This window comes from Bos javanicus, chromosome 17 (genome assembly GCF_032452875.1).
Source record: "Bos javanicus breed banteng chromosome 17, ARS-OSU_banteng_1.0, whole genome shotgun sequence".
NCBI lineage: Eukaryota > Metazoa > Chordata > Mammalia > Artiodactyla > Bovidae > Bos > Bos javanicus.
The window spans coordinates 35,278,372-35,299,402 of NC_083884.1; the positions used below are offsets into that span (position 1 = coordinate 35,278,372).

Consider the following 21,031-nt stretch of genomic DNA (forward strand, 5'->3'; position numbering starts at 1 on the left):
TTAGTCGCTCAGTCGTGTCCGACTCTTTGCAACCCCATGAATCGCAGCATGCCAGGCCTCCCTGTCCATCACCAACACCCGGAGTTCACTCAGACTCACGTCCATCGAGTCAGTGATGCCATCCAGCCGTCTCATCCTCTGTCATCCCCTTCTCCTCCTGCCCCCAATCCCTCCCAGCATCAGAGTCTTTGCCAATGAGTCAACTCTTCGCATGAGGTGGCCAAAGTACTGGAGTTTCAGCTTTAGCATCATTCCTTCCAAAGAAATCCCAGGGCTGATCTCCTTCAGAATGGACTGGTTGGATCTCCTTGTAGTCCAAGGGACTCTCAAGAGTCTTATCCAACACCACAGTTCAAAAGCATCAATTCTTTGGCGCTCAGCCTTCTTCACAGGAGAATACATAATCAAATTTACTATATGACTAAGTTTTTTCTTCCTATGCTCAATGCACATATTAGGGATGCCCTTGATAAGTAAGATATGCCCATTCTATAGCATTTGGACCACAATTCTACTATTTTTAATGCATACAGAGTTTGAGTTGTTTTATCTTCCCTTCTGAGTCATACTATTAACCAAATGTATAATTTACTCAAATCCTTAGTCAGAAACTATAAAACTGTTTCAATGAGAAAAGGCAGTTGACTTCACAATCTGTATTAGTCTGCTTTGTAGCATTATTTCTAAGGACAGTGCAGGAGAAATTCCTGACGAACCAGTTAAATTCAGGCAAACAAGTATAAAAGAGATGACACTGAAGCATGGAAAGGCCAGGTATATGCAAGTAGCTCATGAGGTCAGGCCAGGTTTACTGTGTAACTTGGGTATTTCCAGGTTATTACCCATTTATTACCCGAACTTATTTAAGTTCATTCTACCCTTCCTATCTTTCCTCCCTCCCTCTTTTTCCATTTCTTTCTTGTTCTCTTATATCTGGGGAATGTCATATGTACAAGGGTACTTAGATATCATCTACCATAACTCCGTTAATTTACAAATGGAAAAAAACTAAGGTTCAGATAAGGTAAAGAACTTGCCCAAGACCACAAGTCTGATCTTAAAGGTATTTTCTACTAAAAATCCATTTTCTACTATAACTCCCCACCCTGCTGCCTCTTTAGGAATATCCCTTGCAAAACTTCTAGGACACTGTTCTTAAGCTTTATTCTCTACATAAAATTAGAGAACAACATTATGTAATACAACACAGGCTAGTATTTAAGACAGTATACAGAAACCACATTATTTTCCCTACTGGACACTTTAGCTCTGAGACTAAATCATTTTTAAAATTATGTTCTCAAAATCTGATGTATTGCTAGATTAGGGAAACAGAAGGTAAGTTTAAATACCTGATGATTTGAAATCATTAAGTCATATTAACAGCAGTTAATATTTATTTACTGCTTGTATATGCCATGTACATACATCCTTTTTATGTGTACATATCTTCAAATAAGCATTCTCTCCCTACCCTACCTTCTGACCCTTTCACAACTTTTTCAATTAAATGTAACACAGCAGTAGAAATTAAGTTTTCTTGCCATCTTCCTAAAGTTCTTGGCGGGGGGCGGGGTTTCTATTTATATCTAGTATGTGACTAGAAAGTAGATGATCCTATTTACATCTGGTATGTGAGTTACCATATCACTTTTCCCTAGTTTTGAGCATGTATCTCACTGTACTGTTGTTGTTGTTTAGTCACTAAGTCATGTCTGACTCTGCAACCCCCTGGACTGCAGCCCACCAGGCTCCTCTGTCCATGGCAAGAATAGTGGAGTGGGGTTGCCATTTCCTTCTCCAGGGGATCTACTAGACCCAGGGATTCAACCCACGTCTCTAGCATTGGCAGGAGGATTCTTTACCACTGAGCCATCAGGGAAGCTCTATCTCACTGTATAGTTCTTTACAGATCTTTTTCCTTCATCAGATTGTATGTCTCTAGACAGCATGAATCCCAGAACCTTCTAGAATGCATGAAATCTATTAGAAAGTTGAAAAAGGATGCTGAAGAATGAATCCTTGCCTAGATAAGCAAGTACAAAGTAATGCTTAAAGAGTAATCCAGACTTTTCATTGTCATCTAATGGAATGAAGGAAGCAAAGTAAACCACTAATATTTCTGTTTCTTGATCAGCAGGGAATTCATTTTCATGATCAAACTCATCAATGCTATGAAGAACAAGAAACTAGGCAGAAAGGGACTCTGTCCAAGACCATAAAGTACCAGCAGAATGTTCATATTTACCTTGTCATCTGCATAACCTATAGTCCTCCCTAGTTGTGTGTCCTCTAAAATGGAAATTGTGAAAGTGACCAAATAAGAGTGAATTAAAACTTATTTTTTCTACAAAGAATTAATATATCCAAATTATCTCTTCCAAATATCTTTTCTATTCTTCCTTCTCAAAACTGTTTCCCTGCACACCTACGTCAGATTATAAAGATCAAATGACTAATAAAAGAGTCCAGAACCTAGTAAATTTGATTAACTATGAATCAAAGCTTTGCAAATAAAAGTTACCATATTTCTGTACCAAAACTGTAAAAAAAAAAAACCAAAAAACTAAATTCCCAATTCAAGAATTCAATTTCTTTCATGACCTACAAGGGTTAAACTTTATTTAAAGCACCTTATGAAGATACTGGATAGGTCACACACTGGAACAGAATGCCACAAATGAAAAAAGATTCCTCCAAAATATAAAAGGACTTAGAAACATATGTCCATACTAGAGGAAAAAATAAATTTAAGGAACCTAAAATTACTGGCAAACTAGAAATGCTATGAGGTATACACCCAGTCTTAGAAGAAAGATATCTTTTCTAGGAAAGATGCCTTTTCTAGAAATAAATACTCTCAGAACAACAAAATCAAAAGATTATTCGACATTTTCAGTAAAGTCTTACCTGCCTGATCTTTGCGACCCCATGGACTGTAGCCTATAAGGCTCCTCCATCCATAGGATTTTCCAGGCAAGAGTGCTGGAGTGGATTGCCATTTCCTTCTCCAAGGGATCTTCCTGACCCAGGAATCGAACCCAGGTCTCCCGCATTGCAGGCAGACGCTTTACCGTCTGAGCCACCAGGGAAGCCCATCAAATACTTTAATAGGCTATAAAAACTGCTCTGATCTGATTACATTTTCCATGGCTAAAATTACCCTGAAAAAAAAGGTCTTAAGAGCTTCCAAAGCAACTACAGTTATGCTGTGGTTAAAGTCAGAGTCAACTGATTAATAACAGCCTTTATACATGTTCAAACTGAAACATCACTGTCACATTATTTTGAGGTATAGAATTCTTAGGTTTCACTAAGTACTTTTTTAGCACTTCAACAAATACAAAGCTGCCCTGTAAGAAAAATTTTCATTCTCCAGCAAGCACTTCTCCCTATTTTCTAATAGAACAATATCAATAACACTTTCACCATCAATATTGCCATTAATGCATTGAGTTATGTGTGTGTGTGTCTGTGTGTATCTGTGTACTTAGGAAGAAAAATATGTAACAGTGGTTATTTTTAGGAAGAAGGATTAAGAGTGTTTTGTTTTGTTTTGTTTACAGTTTCCTGAATTACCTGAATTTTTTAAAACATATATATTTTTATGATTAGGAAAAAATTAGCTGCCTCCAATAGGAAAGTAATTAGATATAAATTATCAGCTTGTAAAGAAACCAGAGTTATTAAATCCATCAGTACAGACTCACTATAGCAATCACTCTCACCTGCTTCATTACACAAGGCTTTCAAGTCTGCTCCAACATATCCATGAGCACTATTTGCCAGCTGTAGCAGTTCAGCTTCTGTGAGTAAATGCGGTACCCTTCGAAGCAGTTTCTGGAGGATATCCAGCCTGTCTTGAGCATTTGGAACTCCAATCTCAATCTCTTTATCAAACCGTCCGGGTCTTCGGAGTGCAGCATCCAAAGCATGAGGGCGATTTGTGGCCCCAAGGACCAACACTTGTCCTTCGCTTCCTTCCTAACAAAATAAAATAAAAATATATTACATATTCTTGTGAAATTTAAAAAAAAATGCACTTGTTATACAGACAAGGATAGATCTAACTGTTCATGCTGCTAAGTCCTATCCCTTTTTTCTCAAATTTCATCATTCATCCCACATTTCCCAAAGCTCAGTCTAAATACCCCTTCACTTAGAAAGTTTTCAATACTTAACTCTCCATCTATTGTAAGTGACGTCTCTCCCACTTCTGGCATCTTAACTACACAATTCTCAGGACTAACAATCTATATAACATTTATACTCTATACCATATAGTTTTAACTGTTTTAAGTTGTTCTTTTCCCCCACTTGAAATTAAGATTATGACTCACAGTCATTAAAATTATGATCTACATGTGCTTCAAACAGAACAAGGCCCTATTACACAGCTGTCTAAGAAATCTTCATACATATGGACTGTTTCTTTTTTGTTTTGATAAATCTTCACATTCCTGAAACACACACAATATAACCAACACCCAAGTATCAGATACCCTTGAATACATATGGATTTTTACCCTGAGGATAAAACTTGGAACAATATGATCACAATATGCCATCCGTAGAAATTATCCAACATTCTATTCAGATGACCTGACCTAAGTGCAATCTCACAGAGACAAGTTTAACTGAAATGTAATTTGAAGTAAGAAAACTTAAACCTAATCAATTAAACTGGATGTGCCAACAGAAAATGCATGGACTACAATGAATCTACGAATTATGACTTTAAAAGACAGAAATATAGGCCCTTAAACATTTCCAGGCCAAAACATTAGTGTCACATGCTTGCTCCCAGTCCTGCCCAAAGGCAAGAACATCAGTTCACAGCAGGCCTATCCCAGTGGCAGAGAAAGAGATAGCAATGACATAGTAATTAAGATCCTCCAACACAGAGCCTTCTATCAGATTTCTACTTACCAAAAAACTACTAATTATAACATTGCTCTCCACATGTATTTTTAAGGATGAAAAGAGTGTTGTTTATAAACAAAGCATTTGGTCAGCTTAACAACTGTATTTCTTATAAATGGACAAACTGGTGTCCCACTTTATGTATCGGTCTCTTGAGAGTATTGTTATTATGGACCTATCCTCAGAGCCCCACTAATAAACTCTCCAATAAACTAACAACACTGACTCCTCCAGCTCTGTAGTGTGTGCGTGCTGTGTGCTCAGTTGTGTCTGACTCTTTGTGACCTCATGGACTGCAGCCTGCCAGGCTCCTCTGTACACAGGATTTTTCTTCTGTGTCTCTTGCATTGCAGGCAGATTCATTACCTACTGAGCCACTGGGGAAGCCTCCCAAGCTCTGTAAGCGGAGGTCCAAACCTGGGACATTATAATCACACCCAGGTTCTTCCCTAAGACTGAGAACCAGGTGGTCATCCAGACTGCCGTAAGCAACAACCCTTCTCTTAGGTTATTCTTGAAATTGTAGCACAGGTAAGCAAGTAACAGAAATAATAACCAAAAGTTTGTTATTTTCATATGTTCAGTTTCTATCAATAGGCAGTAAAACCAAGAGGCTCCAACTCTCTAGTTTTTTAATGTGCAAAAGGATGTGGGACTCCATGATTTCTAAAATTTCTTTAGGCTCTAATATATTAAGATTCTAAAAACTGAGTTCTTTACAATCTTGTGTAAGAAGTGTATTCTGATAAATGCCTGCCAGGAGTCTGAATTTTTTCTTCATTTCTCTTCCCTATTAGTTCTACTGATCTTCCTTTCATAATCAGCACATAGTTCTTATTAATATAAGATTGCATGCACTATATACAAAGAATTTGGTAACATGAGTAAACTTTTTTTTTAAATGTTGTACCTTTCCCATGATTCTCACTTTGTCCTTTCACTTGCAAAACTTAAAGCTCTCCCACCAAACTAATTTTTACAAGAGTTATATGAGATTTACTCATGAAATTTCTTAGTAAATTCCCCTTAAGTTTAACTGCTAAATTTTCCTTACTGATTTTTACTTCAGGTTTTTAGGTTAATACCATTTATTAAAAAAAAAAATTTATCAATGTAAATAATTTTATATGCTAGAAAAACACTGCCAGGTTATACTGTCCTTGCTGTTACTAAGAAATTACTGGAGAAAATTATTTTATGGGTCTTGGTCCTCTAATTCTTAGAGCTAATATTTTTTCCTTTACCCTGCTGCTGCTGCTGCTGCTGCTGCGTCACTTCAGTCGTGTCCGACTCTGTGCGACCCCATAGACGGCAGCCCACCAGGCTCCCCCGTCCCTGGGATTCTCCAGGCAAGAACACTGGAGTTGGTTGCCATTTCCTTCTCCAATGCATGAAAGTGGAAAGTGAAAGTGAAGTCGTTCAGTCGTGTCCGACTCTTAGCGACCCCATGGACTGCAGCCCTAGAGATCCCAAAAAACTCAGACATACTTGATAGTTTTTGCTCCTACATTAAGGGAGCAATTGCTCCCTATTAAGAAAATATCCCCTACTAAAGAAATCAATACTGGTGCTATACTTACTGAACCAATGCCATCCATCAGTGTTAAGAGTGAAGCTACAACTCTTTTTTCCACTTCATTCTGAGCTCCTTCTCTTTTAGGGCAAAGTGCATCCAGTTCATCAATAAAAATAATTGATGGGTGCCTAAAAGTAAACAAGCAAAATGAATTCTCTAGTACACATCTAGCTTTCAAATTTGATACGCTGCATTTCAATTAAAACATTGACATTGTTTTTTTGATTGAAACACAATGCATCAAATTTAGAATTTAATTAGTATCAAAGACAAAAGCAACAGAATATGAAGCTGAAAAATCTTAGATTAATTCTCGCCTCAATTATTAAGTCACCAATATCACATGCTAGTAGATCTGCCCTCAACAAAAAGCAGAATACTGAGAACTTGTATAGCTCATGAGATGAGAGTGAATGCTCAGATAGAGCTTGCCCACTAAGGCCCCCTAAATTGCTATCTCTTGATCAATTCAGAAACTGAGGCCAGTGAAGCTATTCCTTGTGGTTTAAAGTTCAAGGGATAGAAAGTAAGAAATGCTCTTTATTATTTGTTCTTTATTTGTTTAAATTTCCTTTAGATAGTTTATATGTATTCTTTATATAACTATAGTCACCATGCTATAGATTACATCTCTATGATTTATAACTGAAAGTTTGTACCTTTTGGTATTATATTATGTAATTTAGTAACTTATTTATCTAAAACAATATTTCTAAAGATGTTTCTAAAATAAAATTAGATAGAACTGGATTAGAACCTCATTAAATTTATAATCTACTTCCAGTGCTAACTATATTTTTGTTCTATTTTTTCATGTTTCATATAAAGTGCTACTATCTCTACTTTCATTAATATAGCCTTGACTATATCCAAAAAATTCTAAATATCCAAAAATAAAGAATACCGCAGAGTGGCTTCAGCAAATATCTGACGTAATCTTGCTTCCGTCTCCCCGTAGAATCTGTAAGAAATAAATTACGGTTAAGGGCCAACTCTTATCATTTTTAAAGCTCTGCCTATAAAAGTTCATCTGACTTCAAATATTTTCAGGATACTTAAAACTACTTTAAAAAATTATTTTCTAAACTTAAATTTTATACACATTAAAAGCAAATTTAACATTTCAGTGTGAAACATCCAGACAGATTAGCCATTTTTTAAAAACTACATTTAAGAAGTATATCTAATAATATTGTTTACTCTTAATTTATGCACCTACTTGCTTATAATTTCAGGGCCATTAATTACAGAAACATAGGCACCAACTTCATTAGCAACAGCCCTGGCAATCATTGTCTTTCCAGTACCCGGAGGGCCATAGAGTAACACTCCTCTAGGGGGAGGAATTCCTAGAAGAAGTAGAGAACACTGGATTCAGCATTAATAGGTTTATGGTAAGCATTGTCACATGACTTCAAACATGAGTTATAAAATAAATTTATGTGCATCAAAACTAAAGTAAGAGTCAGAACTTCCCCCCACCCCACCCCCGACACACCAACTAGCCTAAACACTCATCTCCGACTTTTTCTCTCTGTGTAGACCGAGCCAGGCCAGGCTGGTTAGTAAAAAACTGGTTGGATACCCACACGATCGTCATGCCCCAATCCACACAGCATTGTCCAATGACCAGAAAACAAAACCCAAACAAGGACATCCAAAAGAAGCCACCAATCCCAGTTTTCATCCAACTAGTCATCTCAGAGAATATAAGCATTACCAGCAAAATGTCAATTCAAGGGTTCATTTGATACATATAAAGATTCACGAAAAAGGAAAAAGCAAAAAAGTGGAGTAAGACATGGTATGCACCACATATATGCAGAGGATCTGGGCAATTATCTTTCAGAAGCCCTGAGTTTTCTAAAAGTCAAGTCACTCCCTGCACTTGTTTCAATACAAAGAGATCTGCATTCAGCTACACTGCCTAACAAAGAAACCCAAACTATTTAATGTTTGGTTTATTTTTTTAGTCATTACAGTTAATCTAGCATGGTACTTATTCCAGATCCAATACAAACAACTGTGGAAGTATGCAGTTAAAACAGACAAGACTATGACTGACTCACATTATACCCTAAAGCAGCAGTCCCCAATCTTTTTTGGAACCAGGGACTAGTTTTGTGGAAAATAATTTCTCCACTGACCAGGGGTGCAGTGGTAGGAAGACTGGGATGGTTTAGGGATGATTCAAGTGTTTTACATTTATCATGCACTTTATTTCTATGATTATTACATCAGCTCCACATCAGAGCATTAGGCATTAGATCCGGAGCATAGAAAAAGGCTCAATTAAAAGGCATTTCCCGAAACAACTCGCAACTCCTACCACACCTCCCAATCAGGAAAAAAAAACAGGAAGAGAAGGTGAACAGTTATTAGGTAAGTGCAATGAGCCAACTGCTTTCTAGTTTAACATTTCTGGGTATAATACACTGAAAAAAATCATACCATAACTCTTGAAAAGCTCAGGCTGTTTGAGAGGTAATTCAATAATTTCTCTAATTTCTTTCAGCTGACTATTTAAGCCACCTATCATGTCATAAGTTACTTTTAATTGATTGGCTTGGTCTTTTGAATTTGTACGGTTCTTTGTAAAACTGACTCTTGTTTTTGAAGAAATAAAATAAAAGGTATCGGTGTTGCTCTGTGCTCCCACGCTGGGTAACTTTAGCAATCTCTCTTCATTGACAGGTTGCTCACTTCCTTCCCTGGCAGACTCAAAACTACACTCGAGCCCTGTGACTTCCTCTAGTCCACGTCCACTGCCAGTCCCAGGACTCTGTGTACCATCTGACGAAATGCCACCAGCTTTATTCATCATTCTGTCATCTGGTTTGTAAGGAGTGCTACTTGATGCCGGCCGTCGGGGCACTTCCAGATCTAACTGGCTTAGCTGTAAGGATATATCCAGGGTGCTGGGATCTCTGCTGGACAGCTCAGAGGCCATTCCCTGGGCAGCAGTGTCAGAGTCATTCTGAGCCCTTCTCAACATTGTGCCATCTGCCCCTTTCACTCGCAACACCTGCAGCTTGCACGGTCGTCCATAAAATGTACAATACAGAAAGTTGCCTGGTAAAACCACCTTGCCATCTGGAAAACAATTTATTAGATATATATGTCAGCACAATTTTCCATTCATTTAAAGTTTGAATAGCAATTTAATCTATTAACATAATTATGCCTGAAAAGACTAAATCAAAGATGAAAAACAGAGGACCTAAAATTCCTCCCCTAAGATTACAGCACTATTTGGAGACAGACGGAAAAGATGATTTTCTGAGATCCTCTACACTCAATACATGTATGATTCTATCAACTATATCCCCATATGGCCAGGCATTCCATGTTCAGCAATGAACCAACCTAAGATGGCACACCTAAACTAACACTCCAACATTCCTCACTGCAAAGAACAGAGCTCAAGGGTTAAAAGTTTCAGTTCTACCACCAACTGTTCACAGGTTAAGTCATATGTTCTCTCCACAGCTCAACTATCAGTCAATTACACAGCAGCTGAAGTTAATGCTGAGGGGTAGGTGGGGGGAAGGAGAGAGAGACTACATCCCTATCTCAAAGGGACATTAATTCATTGGAAAGAATATTCTCTACCCTATTTCAAAGAAAAGTATTATGCACACAAGACCTAGAAGACACATTAGTTTATTTGCTGCTGCCTTGCTTTTCAAAATTTAGAAAACTATTAAAAATACATCTCACCTAGTTTTCTCAAAATACAACCAGCCAGTTGTTCTTCATTAATATCTGCATTTTTGTCACTGTGAAGGGTGGGAGAAATAAAAATCAGCATTAAGTACACCAGAAACTAAAATGTAATATAAAATGCCATGTACACAGTGATAACGCAGACCTAATCAAGAAAATCATTAGTTTACAACCTAGAAAAAATTTATACAATTTTAGAATGATTTATACTTTTCAGATACATCTTACAGCCATGAAATCATTTGTAATTTAGTTTCCTAGAAGCCTAAATCAATGTTTTTTTTACTATCTTACGTATCACTTATACACACCCCCCCCCATATACTCAGGTGCATATATGTACAAGCGACTGAGCACACACATACATGTTTGTACATGTGGTGTACATTTATGCACTACATCTCTGGATGTAGTATATGTACAATAAATTAAAATGAAAAATGTGTTTTTCATTGTGTATCACAGCCAAAAACATTTTTAAAAAACCACTGGCCTCAATCATTTCCCTTTCTGAACTTGCCCAGCTTGGATAAAGGCTTTTATTAATAGCTTACTTTATTCTCTTTGAATCATTTATAAATTACCTTTAAGGAAATTTAAATCCTATAGAGTATATTATCTGAAGAGGTAAGAAAAAAGCAAGGTAATGGTACAATGGAAGTTTATTCAAGAGAAAGGGCATGCCTAAAAAGATGAAAACACCTTCTTCTGACCAATTACTGTGTTTTCCAGGAAGACTGCTTGTTTGATTACAGAAGTATGACTAAAAATCATTACACTTGTAAAGAAACACATCCTTGGAGAGTTCTCAGAACATGCATTTTTCCACCTCCATGTGTAAGCAGTCAGTATCAGGAGAAGCAGCCTATGGCTGCTGAATTCTGACAGAGATCACAGAGGGAGAATGTTTTAGCTCAGGAAAAGGTATATTAGCAGGCCCATGTGGTTCAAATCTAAGCCATGATCTCAATCACATTATCAGGGAAAACTGATACAAACTTATTTGAGGATTCCATGTGCAAATTCATCTACTTGCTAAAATATGTTTGTAACCCCAAAAGCAATACTAGCGGGGCTTTCCCAGACATTTGTGAAAGAGAACAGAACAGACAAAAATGTGAGTTACCCAACACTTTCCCAGCTGAGGTTAAAAAAAAGCCTCTATTTCAACTCTCATTCAGAGGTGACCAGAGGACAGAAGCTGGGGAGGGAAGGGAGCAGTACAATATACAGCAAAAAGCTGCAGCTCCAGGACCAGGTAGAGGGGGGTTTGAATCCTAACTCTGGCACCTCTTAATGGGGTGACCTCAGGCAAGTCACTTAATGCTTCTTAGCCACTTATCTTTTCTAAAGTAAAGAAAATACAATCTACAAGAATGGGTTGTTCAGGGAGTTATAAGTTATAAATTATAATCTATGTAAGATATATATTTTCATATATTTATATATGTTAAACAAACATATACATTTTCATATATTTAAACATGTTACACACACACACACACACACACACACTCACCCCCCGCCAAGCAATGGTTCAGTATTTGTGGCAACTTCATGTAACATAACTACTGCAAATGATGATTTGATTTTTTTATTTATTCAAATAAAAAAGAAAAACAAGGAGAAAATTTCATGAATCAAATGTGTGTATAAAAAGGAAACTGTATGTATTTCCTTAAATACTTAAATTTATTTGTTTATAGAACTCTGAAACTACTTAGACTGTTTTTACTTATTAAACTTTGAATAGAAAATATTTGCAAATATGTAAAATATGTAAAAATAAACAGTTTTGCTTTTAAAAAAAAGAATGTGCAGATAAAATCATTTCCACTAGAAGGAGCTCTAACACTAGTAATAAAATTTTTCAGATAACACCTAAAGGATTTAAGCAGCAGACAAAAATTACTAATTTTTCTTACTAAAATTAAGTTTCTTGTTTGAGTTCTGCTGCCACATTTAAAACACAAGATTCTTTAAAAAAAAAAAAAGCTTCCATTTAATACATATAAAGTCCCTCTATAATAGGTACCTGTTATCACCTAAGACTGCTGCGCCCTCAAGAGGTCACACTTGTAACTGAATATCCAGTCAACTGATAACTGACTAAAGGTCTGTTTTGGAGAAGGCAATGGCACCCCACTCCAGTACTCTTGCCTGGAAAATCCCATGGATGGAGGAGCCTGGTAGGCTGCAGTCCATGGGGTCGTGAAGAGTCGGACACGACTGAGCAACTTCACTTTCACTTTTGACTTTCATGCACTGGAGGAGGAAATGGCAACCCACTCCGGTGTTCTTGCCTGGAGAATCCCAGGGACAGTGGGGCCTGGTGGGCTGCTGTCTATGGGGTCGCACAGAGTTGGACACGACTGAAGTGACTTAGCAGCAGCAGCAAAGGACTGTTTTAGAACAGTCTAGAGATTAATCCCATTTAACCTGAGTTAATTAAAAAATTACCATAAAATAATGAGCAGGTTACTTCTCACTGAGCCCATTCTCTCACCTGTAAAAATGGATAAACATGGATACCTTGCAGGATATTTAGAGGATTAAATGAGGGAAGAAAAATGGGAAAAGTGTATGCACTTGTGTCCTAGCACATGATTGGTGCTCAACATATGTTGTGTTCTCGTTTCCTTTCTGCCTTTTACTTTGTTGCTCACCAAATGTTATAAAATGCACTGAAGATATTTTCCTGTTTTTAAAAAGAAAAATAGGCCAAAGCTTAAGCTTGGGATCTACAAAAGTAGCAAAAGTGAAGAAAACATTTCAAAATCAAGCTAATGATTGAAAAATGTTTTGTGATTCCAGAACATAATATAAAATCCTCCAAAATTTTATAAACATGCTATTAAAGTATTAAAAGATTTTTTTTAAACAAATTTTGGTAAGACTTGTATATGCAAACTGAGTAAAAACCCTAATAGATACAGAACGTTCAAGACGGTGGGTGATATACTTTAACCACATCGATAGTCTTTCACAGGGGACTACTTAAAAATATGATAGATATAACTATTTTATTGGTTTGAATAACCAATGAGTTAAAATACACAATCACATATTTTGCTTGAACAGTCTTAATTAAAACTTGTTTCTTGCCTACTCAAAGTAATCTACTACTGTCTTTACAATTGTAAGACAGGAAGCCCTGATTACACCACAAACCATGAGAGAAAATCACCATTAAATATCCACCAATAATAATTCCTCTTACCTAAAATGTCAGAGCACACTGTAATCACAGGACATTAGAGAGCCTGTAGTCCATAAATGACATAACACCCATCTAGTCTGTGCTGTCTGATACAGTAGGTCACTAGCCACTCAACACTTCTGGCTATCAAGTGCCAAGAACGCGGCTAGCCCAAACTGAGATGTGCTACAAAGGTAACATAACACAGTGGATTTTGAAGGCTCAGTTTGAAAAGCAGAATGAAAAATCTTGTTAATAATTTTTTTTACTTAGTATAAGTTCAAATAAAATTTTATATATTGATTAAATAAAATATACAATTACTTTCTCTTCACTTTTTAAATGTGGCTACTAGAAAATGCAAAATTACACGTGTGGTTCACATTTGACTCGTCATATTTCTACTGGGCAGCACTAATCCAGACAATCACCACCAATAAGAGACAAACCTGAGAGCCACGTCCAGTTCCTCAGCCTGCAGCACAGCACCCAAAACAGGCTGGACATGGATGGCATCACCAACCCTCACACCCACGTTCTTCTGTGCCACTTCACTCAGGCCAACCTTGCCTCCAGGAAATCCTGCCACAGGCCAGGCTGTATAGACCTGCCCAGAACAGAGGAAACAGAAAAATAAGAAAATACGTATTTGTAGAATATCATTAATTTACAAGAAAGAAAACTAAGCACAGTCAAGTACATGGCTCTGCAAAACACAGTCTTTGCCCCACAGGAGATACTATGAGATACAAACTACAAAAAACTATTGAGTTTCAGCAAGCTCTGGGAGTTGGTGAGGACAGGGAAGCCTGGCATCCTGCAGTTCACTGGGTCAGAGAGAGTCAGACACGACTCTACGACTGAACTGAACTGATAAATATTACACCTTTTTTTGGTGGATTAGGGGTAATCCCACAGGGAAAATGGTGGAAGAACTGAGAGTTGGTTTTAGGAAGAGATAAGATGTTAACAGGTGATAAGAAGAAGATAAGAAAAAATACTGAAGGCAAGCTAACTGTAAGGTAATTCAGTCTGGAGCATAAACTACATCTAGGAAACAGGGAGGACCAGCACAAGAGCTCCATGGGAACCTGGATTTCATCAGACTTATGTTCTAGGGAGAAGGTTTCTAGCTCCAGATTAGTGGGCTGAGCTTATGCATTTATAGTCTTCTCTTCCACAAAACACAGTAAAGGATTCTTTACAGTATAAGCCCAGGACAACAAAAGGAATGAGAGACATGCCATCAGCAGATATGAGATTACAAAATATTTTCAGAGGACCCCACTGGTTGAGAGAACACTGACTGATGAAGCAGTAGCAGAAGACATGGCAGAGGCAGAGGAAGAAAGCCAAGCTGCCAAAAATGATTCAAGGAAGATCCTGGACTTAAGAGTCTCAGGTATGATGAATGGCTGCAAGGACAAACAGAGGGTAATCAAATATTTACATATGAAACAAATGACCCAAAATAACATTTCTGTGAGGAAATACAACTCACAGAAAAATATAGGGCTGTTAGTGTATCACTACCTCTGGGGGAAAGGCTTCTCCACATCATGACACTTAAGAGCTACAACTCCCAGGGTATTATAGAAAGGAGAAGTTTATACAGATGTGAGGCTCTTGTAAGATATAGCTTTTCAATTATCAGTGCTTGTGTTGAAAATCAAAAACATCTCAAATAATTCTAAAGTAAGGACATGAAAAGGACTCTTACCTCCTGCTTTCCATCCAAACTGGTAAGCAACACTGGTCGACCGATACAAATATTTGCAGACTTCATGGTATTGAGTCCAAGTTGAACAAGAGAATTCTGGAATGCTTTAGGAACTTTGTCATCTACCAAGAAGAAGAAAATTATTTTCACAGTATTCTGTAACTGAAGTTAAAGCAAGATTTCTTTTGGACTAAATAAAAATCCTTAATCTACATTACTACATGAATGCACTTACCATACCCTGGAGAAACTATTTTTCGAACCCTCTTTATTTTAGCAGACTTAAAACCAAGCCTTGGTGAGGTTCCACTGACAATATGAATGCTAACTAAAAAAGGATATTTTACAGGTAGCTATTGGTTTTCATTATTTTTTTAAAAATCTCTAATTTCATTACTAACTGAACATACTTGCAATAGGGCTTTTCATACTTGCGTTCTGAACTTCTATTACAAATTCTAAGTTGACTTGGCTACTAGTACTAAAAGGCTTGAACTGGGGAAATGGCACATAATCTGGCTCCAGAAGATAAAGTTATGTTTCCACTTCTGATGCACAGGACAGCAATCAGACATTTTCCTTTCTATTCCCAAGAACACATGGATAACCATAACACAGGTCTTGTTCCTTAGGCGAAGACACACTGGCTCAAATGACCATTAGTGCTTTCAACTTTTGGCCAGAGAAGGGCCTGCAATTCAGTCCAATTACAAAATCTCTGAAAATGATGTGCTAACATCTCCAGCTCTGCCCACCCACTCCCTCAGGCTGCACATCTAGTTAGCTGCCCCTCCTCTCATCTCCCAGAACCTTATATTGTCTGATACTAGCACTTATCATCATAACATTCATTTTACAATTCGACTTTCCTTTAAACTATATACTGCTTTGGGGGCAGGAACTGGGTCATACTCATCTTTGTAAACTCCACTGCCTAGAAGTTCATCAAATACAGAGTTCGCCTGCATAATAAATATCCATGATAAGAAAGGATCCAGTAGATAAGTATACTGCTACTGCTGCTAAGTCACTTCAGTCATGTCCGACTCTGTGCGACCCCACAAACGGCAGCCCACCAGGCTCCCCCGTCCCTGGGATTCTCCAGGCAAGAACACTGGAGTGGGTTGCCATTTCCTTCCCCAATGCATGAAAGTGAAAAGTGAAAGTGAAGTCGCTCAGTCCTATCCGACTCTTAGTGACCCCATGGACTGCAGCCTACCAGGCTCCTCCATCCATGGGATTTTCCAAGCAAGAGTACTGGAGTGGGGTGCCATTGCCTCCTCCGAGATAAGTATACAGTGTTTTTCTTTTCAGCACAAAATCCATGCTAGCACTTACGATGCCTGTCACAAACTTTATTATAAAACTTATTATAGTCACATATATCATAATCAGAGAGCTCTGACTAGTATTCGTGTTCCTCCATAATCAGAAAGACAGATCTTTTGTAATTAAAAAGAAACTAAGTCAACAAAAGCAACACCATGAGGTTTGATTTACATCATTTTTTTGCCACTGCAAAGTAACTTCCCAACACTTTTATTTTCCCTCTGTCATCAGATGAACAAATATAGAAAAACAAAGCATCTTCCAGGGCTAAGATTAACAAGAGTGATCATAAAATAACCATTTTTTATAATGAGAGACTGAAAAGAAATTCAACTTTCCTATGAGCACCAGGTCTCTTACACAGTTTACACAACAGTAACAGCAAAGCATCCTGTTTGATAACCTTGTAATGTTCAGTTTCTGCCAATTCTCTCGTTACGAAGGAAACTTCAATGAATTACCCTTCCCTCTTGATAATTACCTTGCAGAGGTACTCAGTCCCTGACAAGATTTTAAGTTTTCTTTCTCTCTTCCCTCCGTCCTACCCTGAACCAAGATTTGATACATCACACACTTCTCAAATACCTCCATTTCTCCCCACCACCAATGCATTCAAATTCCCATCCACTGGCCTTATTTCCTAATACATTTCCATCGTATTCTCTGCTTACCTACTGTTAACTGCACAATTCCCTTCACCAGTCCTCATTCCTCCAATTCTTTCTATCTCTACATCCACACATCCACTTCCCTACTAATTTATTGAGCACCTTATGGGGCAGATTAACTAATGAGATAGTAAAGGTAATTTCAAACAACCATCTACCCTTTATTTGTTCATTCAGCAAACAGCACGTGCCCACTCTAAGGCAAATACTACACTAGGCACTGGAGATACAAGGTGGACAAAAGCAGACACAGTCTTTGTCATGGAACATATAACTTAACTGAATATGAACTATTAACAATCACTAAATAACTGTATAATTATAAACTAAGATTAATGTAATGAAATACCAACTAAGAGTGCTAAGAGAGCCTATAATGTGGGATCAGACATAACTTAGAAGAATCAAAGAATGTTTTTTTTCCAGGAATAATGTTTACATCCGTCTGAAGGAAGAGTAAAATTAATTAAATGAAGAGGGGAAGAAATAAAAGACAATTCTGACTAAAGAGAACAGCATGTACAGAGATCCTTGACAGAAGACAGCACTGTGCCTCTGAGGGGAAAGTGTAGACAGAGTGGTGGGAGACAACAGAAAGCCACGTAAGGAAGGTCAAGACCACCTAGGGCAGTGGGCTGTATCAAGTTCCTGGTCTTCAATCGGACAGTAATTGGAGGCCAGTTAGTAGAGAAAAGCAGAGTCGTGACAGGATTTTTATTTTTAAGATTTTATTTTATTTAAAAGATCATTCTGTCTGCAGAGTGGAAAAGGAATTAGAAAGGAGCAATCAGTGTAGTAGTTCAGGTGAGAGAGGATGGTGTCTGAGATTAACGTTGAAGCAGTGGGAAAGGAATGCAGAAGTGTAACATGGGAAAAATTTTAGCTAGTAAACTGGACTTGATGGTGGACTGGATAATGTGAGATTTAAGAGAGAGGTGTCAAGGGTGAATCTGAGATTTCTGAATTTTACAGTGAAAAAGACTGAACAGGGCTCATTTATTTTGTTGGAGAAGTACCAGTTCACAAGGTCAGTCCTGAAGTATCTTTGAAAAATTCAAAAGAAGAGGTATAGCACAGTGCTATATTCAAAGTGGGGATCATGAATTAAAAAAAAAAAAAAAAGGAATCCCATTTATCACTGCATCAAATATAATAAAATACCTAGGAATAAATTTAACCAAGGAGGTGAAAGACTTCTTACTCTGAAAACTGTAAGATTCTGATGAAAGAAATTGAAGACACAAATAAATGGAAAGATACACTGTGCTCATGAACTGGGGAAGAATTAATACTGTTAAAATGTCTATACTACCCAAAGCAATCTACAGATTCAATGTAATCTCTATCAAAATACCAGTGGCATTTTTCACAGAAGTAGAACTAATAATCGTAAATTCGAATGGAACTAGAATAGCCAATGCAATCTTGAGAAAGAACAAAACTGGAGGTAGAACACTCTCTGATTTCAAATTATAGAAATCAAAACAGTATGGTAGTGGTACAAAAATGGACACATAGGTCAGTGGACCAGAATATAAAGCCCAGAAATGAACCCACACATATACAGATAAGTAGTCAATGACAAAGGAGGCAAGAATATATAATGCGGAAAAGACAAACTCTTCAATCGTTGGTGTTGGGAAAACTGGACAGCTACACGCAAAAGAAATAACTGAATCACTTTCTTACAAAAATAAATTCAAGATGGATTAAAGACTTAAATGTAAGACCCAAAACTATAAAACTCCTAGAAAAAAACAAATGCAGTAAATTCCTTGAAGTTAGTCTCAGCAATATTTTTTGGATCTTTCTCCTGAGGCAAAGGCAACAAAAGCAAAAATAAATGAGATTATATCTAACTAAAAAGCTTTTGCACAATGAAGGAAACCATCAAACAAAACAAAAAGACTGCCTATTGAATGAAATAAGATATGTGCAAATGATAACTTGATATGGAATTAACATTCAAAATACATAAAGAACATTTATACATATTGAAATATTACTCAACAATTTAAAAAAAGAATGAAATCTTGCCATTTGCAACAACATGGATGGATCTAAAGGATATTATGCCAAGTAAAATAAGTCAGAGACCAGTATCATATGATTTCACTTACATGTGGAATCTAAAAAACAAAAATATAAACAGAAACCAATTCACAAAGAAATGTGTTTCTGAAATGGGAGAAAGGTGGGGGTGGCTGAGCAAAAGAAGGGGAATAAGAAGTACAAATTTCCAGTTATAAAGTATTGAATAAATAAGTTACAGAGAATTAACGCACAGCATAAGGAATATTGTCAATAATACTATAACAACTTTGGATAGTGACAGATGGTTTCTAGACTTCATCACAGTGATCGTTTCCCAATGTATTTAAAAGTGATATGACTTACATCTGAAACTAATATAATATTGTTAATCAACTATATTTCAGTTAAAAAAAAAGTCGTGGTCCACGAACTCTTTGTTCATGAGAGGTACTTACCTCAGAAAATAAGGATATGCACTAAGTACTTTTTATTGTAATTTGACAGAGTAATTTTACATCTGTTGAATCTAATAAAAATTATTTAACTTATTTTTCCAGTAATTTACTTTTATCGTATTTTACAAAAGTGCTGATCTGTGACATGTCGGGAATTTTTAAACTTTCCCTACAGAGTGTGAGAAGCACTGGTCTACAAGACCACTGAATCAAGACTCAGAAACAAATTACAAATATAAATCTAAAAATAACAAGAGTGTAAATGGAAAACTCTGGGCACTGGATGAACTTGCCAAAGAAAAAAAAAATTTATAGAGAGAAAGAGAGTTTAGGGCTAAGAATAAAGGAACTTCTACATCAGGCGGAAGAAAGCAACCTGAAAAGGAAACTGATAAAGTGCCAACCAAAAGAGGGAGAAAAACTAGGAGAGTTTGATGACATTTAAGTCAAAAAAACCAAAGTATTTCAAGAAAACGGAAACGGCTGGCAATACCAAAAGCTGCTGAGGTAAATAAGCAATGAAAACCATCCACTGGATTTCCAACCTGGGGATAATCAGAGATCAGGGAGCAGGCAGTTTCCATGGAATCCTGGGATGGATGTCAAATAGGAATGGCCTAAGGAATAAATAAATATGACTACCCTGGAGGCTCAGATGGTAAAGCGTCTGTCTACAATGTGGGAGACCCAGGTCCGATCCCTGGGTCGGGAAGATTCCCTGGAGAAGGAAATGGCAATGCACTCCAGTACTATTGCCTGGAAAATCCCATGCACAGAGGAGCCTGGTAGGCTACAGTCATTGGGGTCGCCCAGAGTCGGACTCGACTGAGCGACTTCACTTTCACTCTCAAGGAATAAGTAAGAGCTGAGGAGGCAGAGATGGCTCCATTTAATAAGTCTTGGAATGGAGAGTGTGGAGCTTTTAAGATGAAAGAAAGTATCAGCAGGTTTAAATGCCAATGGGAAAAATCCAGTCGAAAAAAGGACTGAATATGCAGGACAGAGCAAGTTGTCCTCTGATCCCAAGAGAGACTGAAAACACTACGTCAACTTTAAGACTGTCTTTAGGGTCTGCAACAGACATAAATTTTTGCCACGAGGTCAAGCCTGCTAAAAGCTATACCAACTAAATCCGTTCTTCCAAGTCAAGGTTGTTGGGATGTAGCTCAATGGCTTTAGAGTCAAATACATGTGGACTCTAAAAAGTCTCTGCCATTTAGTTAGTACCTGTGTAACCTGGGGGCGAAGCGAATCGCGTTAATTTTTCTCTGTAAAATGACCGTAATAATATAGTACTCATCTCCCAAAGCTCTGAGAAGAGTAAATGAGATATATACCTGAAATACCCAACCTACTGCTGACAACCGCGCGCAATTAACACCTATTTGTTAAATACCAGAA

At 37.3% G+C, this 21,031-nt stretch overlaps 1 protein-coding gene and 1 long non-coding RNA gene across 7 annotated transcripts in view; one reads left to right on the forward strand and one right to left on the reverse strand.

The window, feature by feature from the left end:
• The window catches only part of AFG2A (AFG2 AAA ATPase homolog A), a 323,918-nt gene that overhangs the window by 302,229 nt on the left and 658 nt on the right, over positions 1-21,031 (reverse strand). For all 6 annotated transcript variants that reach the window (XM_061384242.1, XM_061384246.1, XM_061384245.1 and 3 more), the window contains exons 2-9: positions 15,145-15,266; positions 13,874-14,031; positions 10,220-10,278; positions 8,951-9,592; positions 7,719-7,848; positions 7,404-7,460; positions 6,504-6,627; positions 3,729-3,984 (exon numbers count right to left, since the gene is read on the reverse strand). In XM_061384242.1, coding sequence (XP_061240226.1) covers positions 3,729-3,984; positions 6,504-6,627; positions 7,404-7,460; positions 7,719-7,848; positions 8,951-9,592; positions 10,220-10,278; positions 13,874-14,031; positions 15,145-15,266 — 1,548 coding nt within the window. The remainder of the gene's footprint in view (positions 1-3,728; positions 3,985-6,503; positions 6,628-7,403; positions 7,461-7,718; positions 7,849-8,950; positions 9,593-10,219; positions 10,279-13,873; positions 14,032-15,144; positions 15,267-21,031) is intronic.
• Positions 7,805-9,351, forward strand: LOC133228647 (uncharacterized). The gene is made up of 3 exons (XR_009730309.1): positions 7,805-7,893; positions 8,741-8,881; positions 9,194-9,351. It is a non-coding gene; the product is annotated as an uncharacterized LOC133228647 (long non-coding RNA).